This window comes from Amyelois transitella, chromosome 7 (assembly GCF_032362555.1).
Source record: "Amyelois transitella isolate CPQ chromosome 7, ilAmyTran1.1, whole genome shotgun sequence".
In the NCBI taxonomy this organism is placed as follows: domain Eukaryota; kingdom Metazoa; phylum Arthropoda; class Insecta; order Lepidoptera; family Pyralidae; genus Amyelois; species Amyelois transitella.
The window spans coordinates 11,207,469-11,222,614 of NC_083510.1; the positions used below are offsets into that span (position 1 = coordinate 11,207,469).

Consider the following 15,146-nt stretch of genomic DNA (forward strand, 5'->3'; position numbering starts at 1 on the left):
TCGGTTAGTATTCAAACTAATGTTCATAACTTCGAAAATAGTCATTGGTACATGGCCGAGGTGGGATTTGAACCTGTGCCTTTCTGCGCATCACACATTTTAAGCGGGTGCCTTACCGATTTACCGATACCTTACCGATTCTTTAATACCAATCCACTTGAAGTGAGATAGATATCTCCTTATAATTTTTTAATCGGTTGCATACAAAATTTATCGACATATCAGTGAGTACACGAAATTGCAAAATTCACGGTTTACGCGAATTTCGAGTGCGCATTGGGATTGCGCAAGCGCTGAAGGCCTGTTCTAGTACTTAATTTAAATAGAATAATATGATTTCAGCGAACTTCCTGATCAGCCCGCAAACTCTTCTAGTCAACACGTCCTGCAACGCAGTCTCACTTCTCTCAAGATGTGCGGGGCTGCCACTGCCTAACACTACTCCAGCGCAAGGTACGTGATAATTACCTGAACAAATGGAAAATGAGTCACTGATGTTTTTACTATTGGCTTGGGAGATGTGTGTGTTTGTTTGACTGATATAACATTCTCTTTTTATTAGGTATGTTCCGTTCTTCCTGCTACCCGTGTAAAGAGAAAAAAAGAGCTAATATGTAATGGACTTTTATTATTTACCGTCACGCTTAATGATATAAATAGTTTTTTTGATAATGCCAATGTTTTGTGTATTCACTTCCAAAGTGTTCAATTTTTTTTAACCTTTGCATTGAAACTTTGTGCCATTCATTGGAAACTAGCATAGAATTCAATAAAAACATCAAAAGCTCTGAGCCGTTTTCTGTAGAGGTCTTTCAGTTCCGTGAGCTATTTTACTAGTACACTGACATTTAAAAATATTTTAAAGTAAACTTACGTATTAATTAAATTATTCGATGTTAACCGATTTTGTGAAACAAAAAGATGACAAAAATTGAATGGTGTTTAAAACAGACTTAGAAAATAAGGCGGACGGATTTTCACTATACGGCAATATGAAGCACCAATAGTATGCCGACCCACTGTATATATACACGCCTCATGTACACATTCTCGACAATAGTGTGACAGTCAGCCGCCATTACGTCATAGATTATCTCACGAAATGTCAAGCTTTCTGTCAATCGCATATGCGTACAATGCCGCCACAACGATGCTTCACTTTTTTTCAAGCCACGCAACGTCTTACTTTCTTTCTACGTTCGAAATTTGAATTTCAGACGCGCTCATGCAACAGGACAACCCGTTCTCGTCTGCCGATGACTCCAATGACGTCATCACGAAGTTCACAGTCGCCGATCGCCTGTTCAAGATTGTGGGTAACGCGAAGTTGCCTTCCAAAGTGAAGGAGAGAGCGTTGTTCACGCTGGGCTTGCTTTGTTGTGGGGAACGACTGAGTTTCGCCAAGCAAATTGTTAAGGGATTCTTACAGATGGCTAAAGATGTGAGTATTAATTATATACGGTCAAAAGTACCCGAAACCGCCGAGTTTGCATGAAGAGAGTTATGAATGTAGATGAAGCGAAGGAAGTATGCAGAGATCGTGGCAAGTGGAAAAAGGTAGTCTCTGCCTTCCCCTCCGGGAAAGAGGCGTGATTTTATGTATGTATGTATTAATTATATGTACTCAAGGTAGACAGTCAATCGACTTGGAGATTCGAAGGCTTCAAATGGAATTGATATTCGGATAGTGACAGGTTTGTAACCCATCGCATTAAAAAGAATCCCAAGTCCATTAGACCTTTCTCTTGATTGATTTTTATGAAGGAAGATATATAAATTAAATTAAAAAATTAAATCAAATTTTTAAAATTTATTTTGTTTCAGAGTAAAGAGTTTGAAATCCACTTGCAAATAGGCGAGTCTTTAGTGTTGTGCGTGGAAGGTGTCAATTCTAATGAGAACAGGGATTTGTGGACGGAACTCCCGAGGGAGGTAATAACTTTTTTCTAATTTACTTAAAGTATGTTAATATACTTAAAAGTTTTCGAAAGTGTAAGAGGTAAAGACGAAAGTCCAGGAATATATAATACACACTAAAGAAGACAGAAGTAGAACTGAAGAGGAGAGAAATAATTAAAATGAAAAGGCCTATATTTTAGGAAAACAATTTTTTTTTTCTGATTCATTAATTTAGTATCTCGTAACACAAGTCACGAACTTACTTCGAGGCTAACTTCATCTGTGTAATTTGTACCGTATATATCTATGTATACTAATATTATAAAGCTGCAGAGTTTGTTTGTTTGAACGCGCTAATCTCAGGAACTACTGGTTCGAATTGAAAAATTATTTTTGTGTTCAATAGACCATTTATCGAGAAAGGCTTTAGGCTATAGGCTAAATAACGGAAAATGTGAAAAAAAAGGGGAAAATTATTCATCCTTGAGGGCTTCAATGATGCCCCAAATAACTGTTCTACGCGGACGAAGTCGCGGGCACAGCTCGTTTATTTTTATTTATCATGCTTCGGGGGCTGCTGATGTGATTCGCTCACTGCACAGGGTCCGCAGAAGATACGCGACCACGAGGCTCTGAAAGAGAATGATGAGCTCTTGGAGTGGCTTCTCCACCAGCTGTTTAAGATCGGCCAGCACCCCCATCCGCACTCAAGACAAGTAAGTATCACAATTAATATTATAAATGCTCAAGGAAGTTCATTTTCTTATTTAATCTTCTTGAGATATTTAAGTAAAATACGTGATGAGGGTATAAAAACAATCGTGCGCGAGTCAGAATTCAAATTCATTATTATGGTATATTTCAATTATTAATTGTCATATCTTTTAGTTTCACAACATTGGTTGACGTCAAATAAATTACTTAAAGTTGACCGCCGCTTTCAAAGCGTCAGTGCAGAAGAAGCGCGTAATAAACTGCACCGCAGCATTTGCTTCGACTCGAATTTGTTCGGTTTTTGTTGTAATCGCCTGAATGTTTGTAGGCGACCAGCATTTGGCTGCTGGCGTTGTTGAAGAACTGTCCCGAACGGGAACCCATCAAGACCAAACTGCAAGAGCTGCAAAATGTCTTCATGGACTATCTCTCGGAAAATAGCGGTAAGTATCTGTTAAAATTGATCTTGGTTTGGTTTTGAGAAATTGACGGTGGGTATTTATGATGGTAAAAGTAAAACTGCACTTGCTTAGGTAACCCTGAACTGTTATAACTGTTTTAAGGTAATTTGACAATACAATAAAGATCTTTTGATGAACTGAACTGATATGAACTACTGAACTGATATGGACGAATATTTTACAATAACATGCTTTTTTAAAAAACATCTGACTTAACATTCTATTTTGGTTTTTCTTTTTTTCTAAGTGGCCAGTTTCAGTCATGAATGTTTGAACAGTATCCAAATAAAGTAGTGTGGCTTATTCAGGTGTCGTGTGGTTCTCGACACCAATAGAAAAAAGAATAGTAATTTAATTATGTTGCCGTGTGGTCGATACCTTAGGAATGGAATCACTCAATCTCTCTACTTCTATAGGAGATATATTCTTCTATTTTTGCAGACTATTTTGTGTAATTTTTCCTAATTTATTTATTTATTTATTCTTTATTGTTACATTTACAATTTGTAAAGTACAATGGGCTGAATAAAAGCTAGTAGCATTATCTAACAGTCTACCATTAGGTTAACTGATAGAAAACGTTCACCTGTTTGGTTTAATGATAGAGTTGAGATTCAAATAGTGGCTAGTCTATCGTTAAAAAAAGAAGAATCTCAAGTTTCTTATATCCCTTAGTCGCCTTGTACGACATATATGGGAAAGAGATGTGAAAGAGTGGTCCTATTCTTTTTTTAGTTTATTTTTTTGTTGGGTACCACACGGCATCAATAGAAAAAAGGATACCAACAGAATGTTATACATACATACATAAAATCACGCCTCTTTCCTGGAGGGGTAGGCGGAGACTACCTCTTTCCACTTGCTACGATCTCTGCATACTTCCTTCGCTTCATCCACATTCATAACTCTCTTCATGCAAGCTCGGCGGTTTTGATGTTATTACTATACAAATATATATTTTTTTGTTTCAACCAGACATAGTCCAGGACGTGGCCAGCAAGGGCCTGAGCTTAGTTTACCAGAACAGCGAAGATAGCCAGCGGCAGCAGTTAGTGTCGCAGCTGGCCGAGCAGCTGGCGGGCGGCGCGCGGGCCGCCGTGCGGGTCACCGCCGACACGCAGCTGTTCGAGGAGGGGCAGCTGGGCACCGCGCCCACGGGGTACGTAGCCAGCTGTTGGGGTGGTTGCTGTTGCTTTAGGGAGGTTGCTACCAGATCTTAGAAGGAATTAGGTCTAAGGATAGTCGACCAGAACTCTAACGGAAAAGGGTCTAAGGATAGTCTACCCGATTTCTGAAGAAAACCTGTGGGATGAACTAGTGTGATGACAGATACCAAGCTGTTGGTGGAGGGCCAGCTGGGCGCCGCGCCCACGGGGTACGTAGCCAGGTGTTAAGGTGGTTGCTCGGGGTTGGTCTAGAGTGGAGTCTACCAGATCTTAGAAGGAATTAGGTATAAGGATAGTCGACAAAATCTCTGAAGGAGACCAGTGGAATGAACTAGTGTGATGGCAGATACCAAGCTGTTCGAGGAGGGGCAGCTGGGCACCGCGCCTACGGGGTACGTAGCGAGGTAGTGTATGGTGAATGGGATGCACAGAGGTCTAAGTGAAGTGTACCAGTCTGTCTCTGAAGGAATTAGGTCTAAGGATAGTCGACCAGAGCTCTGATGGAAAAGGGTCTAAGGATAGTCTACCAGATCTCTGAAGAAAACCAATGAAAAAACTGTTGTGATGACGAATAGAAAGCTGGGCCTGCTGGGCACCGCACCTACGAGGTATGTTATATGGTGATCGATCGGGTTTTTCCCCTTTTTAGTTCCCAGAGATCAACGTGGAGCCTACCAATCTCTGAAGGAAAAGGGTCTAAGGATAGTCTACCAGAACTCTGAAGGAAAAGGGTCTAAGGATAGTCTACCAGAACTCTGAAGGAAAAGGATCTAAGGATAGTCTACCAGAACTCTGAAGGAAAAGGGTCTAAGGATAGTCTACCAGAACTCTGAAGGAAAAGGGTCTAAAGATAGTCTACCCGATTTCTGAAGAAAACCTGTGGGATGAACTACTATGATGGCAGATACCATAGCTGTTGGTGGAGGGCCAGTTGGGCACCGCGCCCACGGGGTACGTACAGGGGAGTAAGGGTGATTGCTCGGGGTTGGTCTCCTTTTTAGTGCCGAGAGGTCTTAGTGGACTCTATCAGAACTTTGAAGGAAAAGGGTTTAAGAATAGTACACCAGAACTTTGAAGGAAAGAGACTAGTGGAATGAACTAGTGTGATGGCAGATACCAAGCTGTTCGAGGTGGGCCAGCTGGGCGCTGCGCTCACGGGGTACGTACAGGGGTGCTGTGTGGTGAATGGTGTGCCCGGAGGTCTTGGTAGAGTCTTTCAGATCTTTGAAGGAATTAGGTCTAAGGATAGTCTACCAGATCTTTTAAGAAAAGCAGTGGAAAGAGCTAGTGTGATGACAGATACATAGCAAACAAGCGTGAGCGCCTGAGTAGACCAAAGGAGAAGGTTCAGTGATTTCAGGAGAAAACTTTTCTCGAACCAAAATATTACATCCACCAAAATCACCATATAGGGGATTAACTCGGTGATAGAGTTATACATACATAAAATCACGCCTCTTTCCCAAAGGGGTAGGCCGAGACTACATCTTTCATTCTTTTTTTCTTGCCACGATCTCTGCATACTTCAATCGCTTCATTCACATTCATTACTCTTCATGCAAACTCGGCGGTTTCGGGTACACTTGACCTGACCCTTTCACAAAAAAACATGACTCATGCATCGTTACCTCGCTCTGAGGCGTTCCATGTAAGGCTTGAAGTGCAAGCGAGAGCGCGGAACGAGCGACAGAGGCACAATCGGCCTTCGCGTTCGGCAGCGTATACCTCCTTCCTTATATACATACAAATATATTAAACAAATTAAATTAAAATTTTCTTTTGAAAAATGCTACCGTTCCATCAGCATTTTTCTTAAGACGTTGTCACGTTCAACTAAACCGACTCAGTCAGTAAACAGACTTTACCGGCAACCGATTTTTTTATTTCTAGGGGCAATCTGTCTACGTACAAGGAACTGTGCTCGCTCGCATCGGATCTCAACCAGCCTGATCTCCTGTACAAGTTCATGCATTTGGCTCATCACAACGCCGTGTGGAACTCAAAGAGAGGTCAGATTGATTTTTTTTTGTTTTGTTTATTCAATAATAATCCACCCTTGTTTGTTTTATTTTGTTAATATATGTTTTTTTATTTCATTACTTTGTTTTATTAATTTGTTTTCTTTTTTTATTAACGGGTACAATTTAAGGGCTCACCAAAATAGCTTTTGTTTTCCAAATTTTAGTACCCAGTAAAATAAATAAACTCCATATAAATTAAAATCAATCTATACTTAGTTTCCCAAAGTAAAACGTATTAAGCTTCAAAATAAGTATACACACGTCAGAATAATCGTACGTTGTGTACAAATATTATTTTTGATTGCCAAAATGGATAAATGCTCACCAAATATTGTTTCATTAAAACAGTAACATTGATACCAAAATGTACAGTTCAAATTTGCTTTATTGTAATCAAATTATGTAACCAAAATCCAAAATATATTATGGTGAAGCTAAGATTACGTAATATAAACGTAATATATACGTAAAATATAAAGTGCCATTGATTATTTTTAAGTACAAATTAATCTTATAAGATAAGATTGTATAAGACTGTAATTATTGTGTTCCTTTTGAAGTGCCATTGATTATTCTTAAATTAATCTTATGAACACTTTAATAAAATTTCTGTTTTAATTTAGATTTTTTATTTCCTCATCTACCAATGGTTTGTTTCATTGTATACCTTAGTCATTATGTGTTGCAATAATTGACAACAAAGTAATTATGTAACTGCATAAAAATATATAATTAAATGCATAATGCATTAATTATGTAACTTGTGTTTGGTGTAATCAATATTATATTTGGTATGAAAAAAATATTTGCGGTTGACTGTAATTTTTTCCCTCAGCATAGATAACTAAAATGAAAGTAATAAAATAAAATATTGGTAACATCTCCTTAGCGATAATTTACAAAATTTGGACTCAAATTGACTTTAAAGGTGTGTATTTATTTTTATAGAATGTAATAAAAAGCAAAATAGCTTTATTTCTAGAATATTTTGTGATACACAATTTGGTGAGCATTTATCCGTTATGGCAGGCACTTCGAATTTATTGGAAGTAATATAGGTGCATTTCTGGTAGGCGTTTAAACACAAGCCTTTATTAACTATACCCAACAGGTTACATTCGATAATATCGTCCAAATTAATAAAAATGTAACACTATGTTCTGGGCTAGAACACAAAAGTGGCACACACGACATAGTTATTATTTGTAAACATAGTAAAATACACAAAAAAAAAATTAATTAAAAAACCGAAACCTGGTGTTACCAGAACACTAAAAGTTTTAAGATATAATTATGATAAGTATTATTTTAAGCAGTAACGATTAGAAATGCTATCTGAAGGTGACTGTGGTGTAGCGGTAGTGCGCTTTTATTTGTCACAGTTGGACCCGGGTTCGAATCCCGGCCGGATCATGTTGAGAAACGAACTCTCTCTGATTGGTCTTTTCTCTGATTCCCTTAACCGATTCTGATGGAACAATCGAATGTGTGAACAGGAGCAGCGTTCGGTTTCCACTCGATCGCGATATCGGCGGGCGCGAAGCTCTCCGCTCAACTCCCGCGCATCGTGCCGCGCCTCTACCGCTACAGGTGAAATTTAAATATTATCATTTACACACATAACACATTATAGTCATGTCTGTATGCCCTGCGGGGAAGACAGAGCCAATAGTCTTGAAAATACTGAGAGGCCACGCTCAGCTATATAATGAAATTGAGATTCAAATAGCGAAAAGTTGCCAGCCCATCGCCAACATAAGGAGTCCCAAGTTTTTAAGCCTATCCATTTGTCGCCTTTTACGACATCCATAGGAGAGATATGGATTTGTGGTTCTATTTTTGCCGGGAACAACCGGGTACCAATAATTTATAATTATTACTTAAAACACTCCGTCAATAAGTGTTACCTTGTATCCAATTTTGAAAAAAATAATAATATATATTCTTGTCTATTTAAACAGGTTCGACCCCACCCCGCGCATTCAGAACTCCATGGCCGCAATATGGCAGGCGTTGGTGCCTGACACGCACTCCACCGTTAGTATTACACGCCATTTTTATTTACACACAAATTTTGCAAGTCACACACTAATGTGCCTGTGCAGAAGTTTATTTATATGACTTACAAAATCTGTGTATAATATATATATGTATATGTTGGGGTAAATGTGGATAGTGCGGTTATTATGTACAATTACCGGTAAGCAATCGGTAATTATCTATGATTCCCGGTAATTATAGATAATGACGTATTGCTTACATTTACCGTAACATATAATATGCAGTCGACGTAGATTTTTGTGACTCCTACCCTACATAGTTCTTTATTTTAATTTTTGTTTTATATAAGCTCGCTGTCTTGCTATACTTATATTGTAAGTTTCTCAGTAACTGAATTATTTATTCTTTATGAAGAAATAAAGTTCTTTAAACTAATATATATGTAGACATAGATGTGAAAGTTATTGAAAAGTAACGGAAAACTGTTCAAAGCTTATTGATTTACATAATTTATGTACACAAAATTATATATAGGAGCATTTTGTAGTACAAAGGTGCTACTTATTTCAATAGAAATCTCTTGTATTTAAATAGGTAGGTTCCTTACCTAACCAAAATTTATATCATTTGCTTTACTTTTAGGTGCAAAAGTATCATAAGGAGATATTGGATGACCTCGTGACCAACCTGACCTCAAACCAGTGGCGGGTCAGGATGTCCTGTTGCAACGCTCTCGCCGATTTGTTACGGTTAGTACACAATCTCATTCACAATGCGTCATGCGTCAATTCATGATAATTGCGGGAGGGAGATAAGAATACAATGTAAAGACGCTGTTAGAGAAGGAAATTCTACTATGGCGCAATCTATACGCCACAAGTCTCAAAAATAAAAAATAGAATCACGCGACGCTATCAGTCAAAAACAGCGAGAAACCTCAATCGCGCAAGCAAAGATTTCACGGATTGGAGCTATATATACAACCTCCGACACAACATCGTCTGTCGCGCGGTTCCCCAGGCAGCACACCAGCCTGGCGGAAGATTTTCCCTTTGGTGGAGGTCGAGCCGAATCATCGCTCCCGCTACAATACAATTATTATTAAAGTTGTGAAATTAGAATTATTAAGGTTAAAAAGTGCCGTGGGGTTCCCGGTACCAATAGAAAAGAATTGGACCGCTCTATGTATTTCCCATAGATGTGGTAAAAGGCGACTAAGGGATAGGCTTATAAACTTGGGATTATTCTTTTAGGCGATGGACTAGCCACTATTTGAATTGCAACTGTATCATTAAGCTAAACATCTGAACGTGGCGTCTGATGCTCTTACGATGAGGGAAAACATCGCGAAGAAACCTGTATATTCAGGCAACTGGATGTGTAGTAACCATAATCGATCCAATACGGGTTAAGTTACCCTGCAAAGTTTGTTGAGCTCAGACAGAAGTTGCTTCGTGTTAAAACCTGACTCACCCAATCCAGAACCTATGGTCAAAGGCATACCCCGGGCTCCTCTCCGAAGTGGTGAGGATGCAACCGGGACTAAAGCCAGGAGGTAGAAGAATAGAGCCGATGAGACTTATAAAAATGGTACTGTATGTAGGAAGTATAGTAATAAAAGTTATTTATTCCTACAGTAGAAAGAAGGAGAAAAGAGGAGAGAAATAATCAGTTTTAAAATAACTATATTATTAACATAAAAATCAAGAACAACTAACAATAAAAATTATTTTTGACATAACTCACTAACAATACCATGGCAACCGTTGCTATGGCGTCTAGCAAGGTTGCCTACACTGTATGTCATATAAAATTTGTATGTGATTGAATGTTTGACAGTGGCGCTAAAAGTCTCCACGAGTCATTACCCCAGCTGCCCACGATCTGGACGCAGCTCTTCAGGGTCATGGACGACGTGCACGAGGGCACCAGGCAGGCCGCCGCCACCACCGCCAACGTCCTGTCCAAGGTTATATGTTATTCCACCTAGTTTTCAGTTTTTTTACTAGATTTCACCTGCAGATTTGACCGCGCGATTGTAGCGCCACCTACTTGGGAGAATTTAGTGCAACGGATAAATATAGGTTTTTCGCAATTACCTCGGGGTCTAGTCAGGTAACCTATGTTCTCCTCCAGACTCTTAAATATACGCGAAGTTGAGTCTTAAATATAAAAGAAGATTGGTTTAGAAGTTAACGAGTGAAGAGAAAACAAACAAACAAATAGGCTTGCCTTCACATTTATAATATTAGTATGGATAACAAATATTATCTTATATTGAGTGATACTAAGATGATTTGATATTAGTGTTGTCTAATTTTAACCCCTAAAATCTAGTCCACCAAATTCCAATAAAACAAGTTCAAATTATTCTTCGTCACGATATAAATCTGGATATAAAAGTATTTATCAAATGTCGATTCATTACAGCTATGCATCCGAGCGTCAGACGTGAGCCAGGGTAAAGACGGCAAGGAGATAGTGTCGGCCATACTGCCGGTGCTGCTAGACACCGGCATCACCAACGTGGTCAGGGAGGTCAGGAGCGTCAGGTAACATTTATCCACACTATTAATAAAGAGGAAAGATTTGTATTTTTGTAAAGAAGAATAGAATAGGAATTACAGTGTCTTTCTTTATTTCCAGCCTGCAAACAGTATCAAAACTGGTCACCGCTGCCGGGGAAAGTCTCAAACCTTTCCTGGACAAGCTGATTCCGGCTTTAGTCGGCGCTGCGGGGGAGTTAGAGTCAGCCAAACTGTCTTACCTCAGCACCGCTCTCACTGACAGCAACACCAGAGATACACTGGACGAATTGAGGGCCAATGCGGCCCGCCATCATTATACTACTGATACCGTTGTTAAGGTCAGTTCGGTCATGAGGTCCTTATGATGTGTAGCAAAATGAATCTTAATAATATAAGAAAATAGGATCTATTGTGGCGACATCTCTACGCTACAAGTCATATCAGCCAATCACGTGACGCCGTAGACTAACCATAGTTCAGCTCTCACTGACAACAATAATAACTGAACGAATTGAGGGCTAACGCGGCCCGCCATGATTATACCATAGACATTGTTGTTATGATTGGTTCAGTTAGAACAACGTTTTGATGCGTAGCAAAATAAATGTAAATAATACTTATACTCTTGTATGTATATAAAAGTAGAAGCTATTGTCGCGCTATCTCTTTCCGTTTGTGGCGATTGAGTTCGAAACATCAATTAACAATTACATACATACATACATCTGGTCACGTCTATATCCCTTGTGGGGTAGACAGAGCCAACAGTCTTAGTCTATGATTGAGATTCAAATAGCAATTAACAATTACCATAACTAATGTGATATCTAAGACTAAGGTTAACTGAAAGAGATCCCTTCATGGGATAAGTCCGCCATTGCAAGTGATTTATTTATTTTATAACTATGTACTATATGTTATTACTGTGTACATTTCTGCGCAATAAAGATATCGTAAACAGATTGGCTGAAAGAGATCCCACTTAGGGATAAGCCCGCCTTTAGTACTGAACTACTGTTTAATATTTGTAATGTACTCCTTTAGTGAACAATTAAGCATTTACTTACTTACTTACAAACAAACAAACTAATATGTATTTGTCTTTTGTCACTCACGATCAAATTTTTAAACCAAAACGTGATGATTATTACAGTGCATGCCGTACATCGACATCGAAGTGATGAAGGAAACTCTGCCGAAGATCCTGGAACTGATGAAGTCCCCCCAGCTTGGCACCAAAGTGGCCTGCTGCCATTTCATAGTGCTCGCCGCGCACTATCTGAGGCAGGATCTGGAGCCAGTCGCGGGGAAGATCATGTCCAATTTACTGAACGGGACATTCGACAGGAACCCCACCGTGAGGAAGATTTGTGCTGAGGCGCTTGGACAAGTATCAGCTTGCGCCAAGGTGATGTAACGGTTGATTCTTATGTTCGCCAATAGATGGCGTGTTGCTAATCTATTATATATTGCTATTTGTTATATTTTTATGGTTCGTTTTTTTTCAATGGCAATGTTTCCTTCGTTTTAAGCGTTAACACTTAGTTGATTTTTTGCTTCTTGTATTCACAAATAGATGGCGCAACCTAAATTTTAGTTTTGGACAAAATAGTATGTAGTCTTTTATTTGGGTATAGGTTGAATGAGCGAATACGCTGGCCAATAAAATATTTTGTCTAGTCTGTGTTTTTCTATTGGAATGAAGTATCTTAATTAAGTCGAAATTATCCCTTAACAAGTATCATATTAGTAATAAACTACATACAAAAAATATATTTACACCACAACTCGAATGAGAGGCCTTACTAGCTTATCTTTCTAGGTCAAATATTGAACAATTATTCTATTACAGAGTCAGTCAGCAGAAAAATTGATGAAGAAATTAGTCGGCCTTTACGAAACGAAAGAGGATGAAGCGTCGCGGTCGGCCATCGCTCTCACACTCAAATCCGTGGCCAAAGCCAAGATAGAGCACATCAAAGACAATGAGGAGATATTGGCCCCGGTCGTGTTTTTGGCTATGCACGCGCCCAAAGACAACGATGGTGAGGGATATACTGCTTTCTCTTAGTTCTTCCTCCTGGCTTTAGTCCCGGTTGCATCTTCAGCTCTCTGGAGAGGAGCCCGGGGTATGTCTTTGACCATGTATCCTGGATGTCTGGAGTCAGGTTTTCACACGAAGCGAATCCCGTCTGACCTCCGCAACCTTTGCATTGTACAATTTCCTAACTGTGCAGGTTTCCTCACGATAGTTTCCTCACTGCTAGAATAGCGGTAAGCACTCAAACTAATGTACCTAACTAAGAAATGAGTCATTGGTACATGAATGAGGTATTTGAACCTACAGCAGTATCATGCATTTGAAATAAGAACTTACTAACTTTACCACCGACGCTCCAGTATAGTAACTACATAAAAATTGAGTACGTAGTGGTCATATCCTTTTTTTCCAATGGTACCGGGAACCACACGGCACTTAAGCTTATGATGTCCATTTATTTGGTTTTTTTTTAAAAGACTCATCGACAGTAGAGATGTTCGAAGAGATCTGGACGGACATAAGTCCAGGACGGGAGACCGGCATCAAGGAACACCTGCCTCTAATACGCGACGAAATAGAGAAGGCGCTGAACTCTAGCAGTTGGACTAAGAAGATACAGGTGAATTGCTGAATTCTGATTTATTTGTTTGTAGACTCTTTTTGCATATTATAAACAAATTACACATTAGTCATTGGATTCAGAAGAATATGTATAATGGCGGACTTATCCTAATAGGGATTTCTTTCAGTTAACCAAAATGATTAGTCTTATATGTTGGTTACGTACGAGTACATTAAAGTATTACGTCCGATCCAATTTTTTTAAATTTATATTCAAATTGTGATCAATTAAGATTTTTGCAGATCTAAAAATATTATTTTTATATTTCTTAAATTATAAGTCTTAATATGAAAGAGATAAGGAAGCCTTACAAATTTACAAGTAAAATTGATAAGATTTCACCGGTTCCAAAACTTTTAGATAATTATATAACTTCTAAAACGACGTGATGGACAATTTTCATACAATTAGCCAACTCGTGGCCATTCACATCTTCTTGGCCAATTTTTTTCCACAATAGGTGTAAAATAAGTACCTACTTGACCGATTTTTTCCACAATGGGTGTAAATAAAGGAATCAATTTGGACAGGGCGCAAGGGCAATATCGACGATTTGCAAAGAGTTATCGTCTGGTTTGGGCGAGCAAAGAGAGCCTTTAATGCGTGCTTTATTAGCCGCCGCGCACGGGAAGACATTCGACGGGAAACAGCACTTGTTGGAAGCTTTGGCTGAACTTTGCAGGTTAGTATGTAGATTAGGTAACAGATGGCGTTATTTGTGATTTTCAGTACAATGTAGACTGAATAGTGGGAAACAGCATGTATTGAATACAAAATTAAATATGATTGTGACAAATAGCATTTAGAAGTGTATGACTGAATTGCTCTTGTGATTATGTAGACGCTAAAGAAGATGGCGTCACTTGTTTGTAAATTGGTATCATCTGGTTTGAACGAGCTAAATGGAGCCATTAATGCTAGCCTTATTTGACCGTCCCGCACAGAAGTACATTCTATGGGAAACAGCATTTGTTGGAAGCATTGGCTGAACTCTGCAGGTTAGTGTGCAGACTCGATAATAGATGGCGTTATTTGTGAGTACAATATAGACTGAATAGTGGGAAACAGCATCTATTGAATACAAATTAAATATGATTGTGAGGAATAGCATTTAAGGAGTCCATGACTGAATTGTTCTTGTGATAATGTAGACGCTATAGAAGATGGCGTCACTTGTTTGTAAATTTGTATGATCTGGTTTGGATGAGCAAATGAGAGCCATTAATGCTAGCCTTATTAGACCGTCCCGCACAGAAGTACATTATATGGGAAACAGCATTTGTTGGAAGCATTGGCTGAACTGTGCAGGTTAGTGTGCAGACTCGATAATAGATGGCGCTATTAGAAGTTTTTGGTTCAAACGACGAATTGCGGAAAACAGTATCTATTGAAAGTAATAATTTTGCACATCGGTATGCAAGTTTGACACAAATTTTTGCTGAACAGTTAGTTAGTTAGTAACAGGTTAGTGTACAAAATTTATAACAGATGGCTCCACTGTACTATTATTAGGCAGTGACAACAAATAATTGTGGCACTAGTGATTCGGATAGAAACATCTTTTAAAAGCAGGTAAATGTGCAAACTTGATAACAGATGGTGCCACCTTAAACTACGTTACAAAAATAGTGAAACTCATTCAAAATTATTTATATCTCAAAAAATATTTAACCCATTTTGATGGCTCACGAAC

General features: G+C 38.7%; 1 protein-coding gene across 1 annotated transcript in view; it reads left to right on the forward strand.

Moving 5' to 3' along the window:
• LOC106130228 (proteasome-associated protein ECM29 homolog) overlaps positions 1-15,146 on the forward strand; it is a 35,190-nt gene that overhangs the window by 15,927 nt on the left and 4,117 nt on the right. The window contains exons 19-35 of the mRNA XM_060945113.1: positions 343-453; positions 1,218-1,441; positions 1,825-1,932; positions 2,502-2,615; positions 2,942-3,056; positions 4,050-4,233; positions 6,131-6,249; positions 7,758-7,851; positions 8,223-8,298; positions 8,905-9,011; positions 10,102-10,231; positions 10,693-10,814; positions 10,909-11,128; positions 11,944-12,198; positions 12,643-12,835; positions 13,308-13,450; positions 13,984-14,135. Of these exons, the coding sequence (XP_060801096.1) occupies positions 343-453; positions 1,218-1,441; positions 1,825-1,932; positions 2,502-2,615; positions 2,942-3,056; positions 4,050-4,233; positions 6,131-6,249; positions 7,758-7,851; positions 8,223-8,298; positions 8,905-9,011; positions 10,102-10,231; positions 10,693-10,814; positions 10,909-11,128; positions 11,944-12,198; positions 12,643-12,835; positions 13,308-13,450; positions 13,984-14,135 (2,467 nt within the window). The remainder of the gene's footprint in view (positions 1-342; positions 454-1,217; positions 1,442-1,824; positions 1,933-2,501; positions 2,616-2,941; positions 3,057-4,049; positions 4,234-6,130; positions 6,250-7,757; positions 7,852-8,222; positions 8,299-8,904; positions 9,012-10,101; positions 10,232-10,692; positions 10,815-10,908; positions 11,129-11,943; positions 12,199-12,642; positions 12,836-13,307; positions 13,451-13,983; positions 14,136-15,146) is intronic.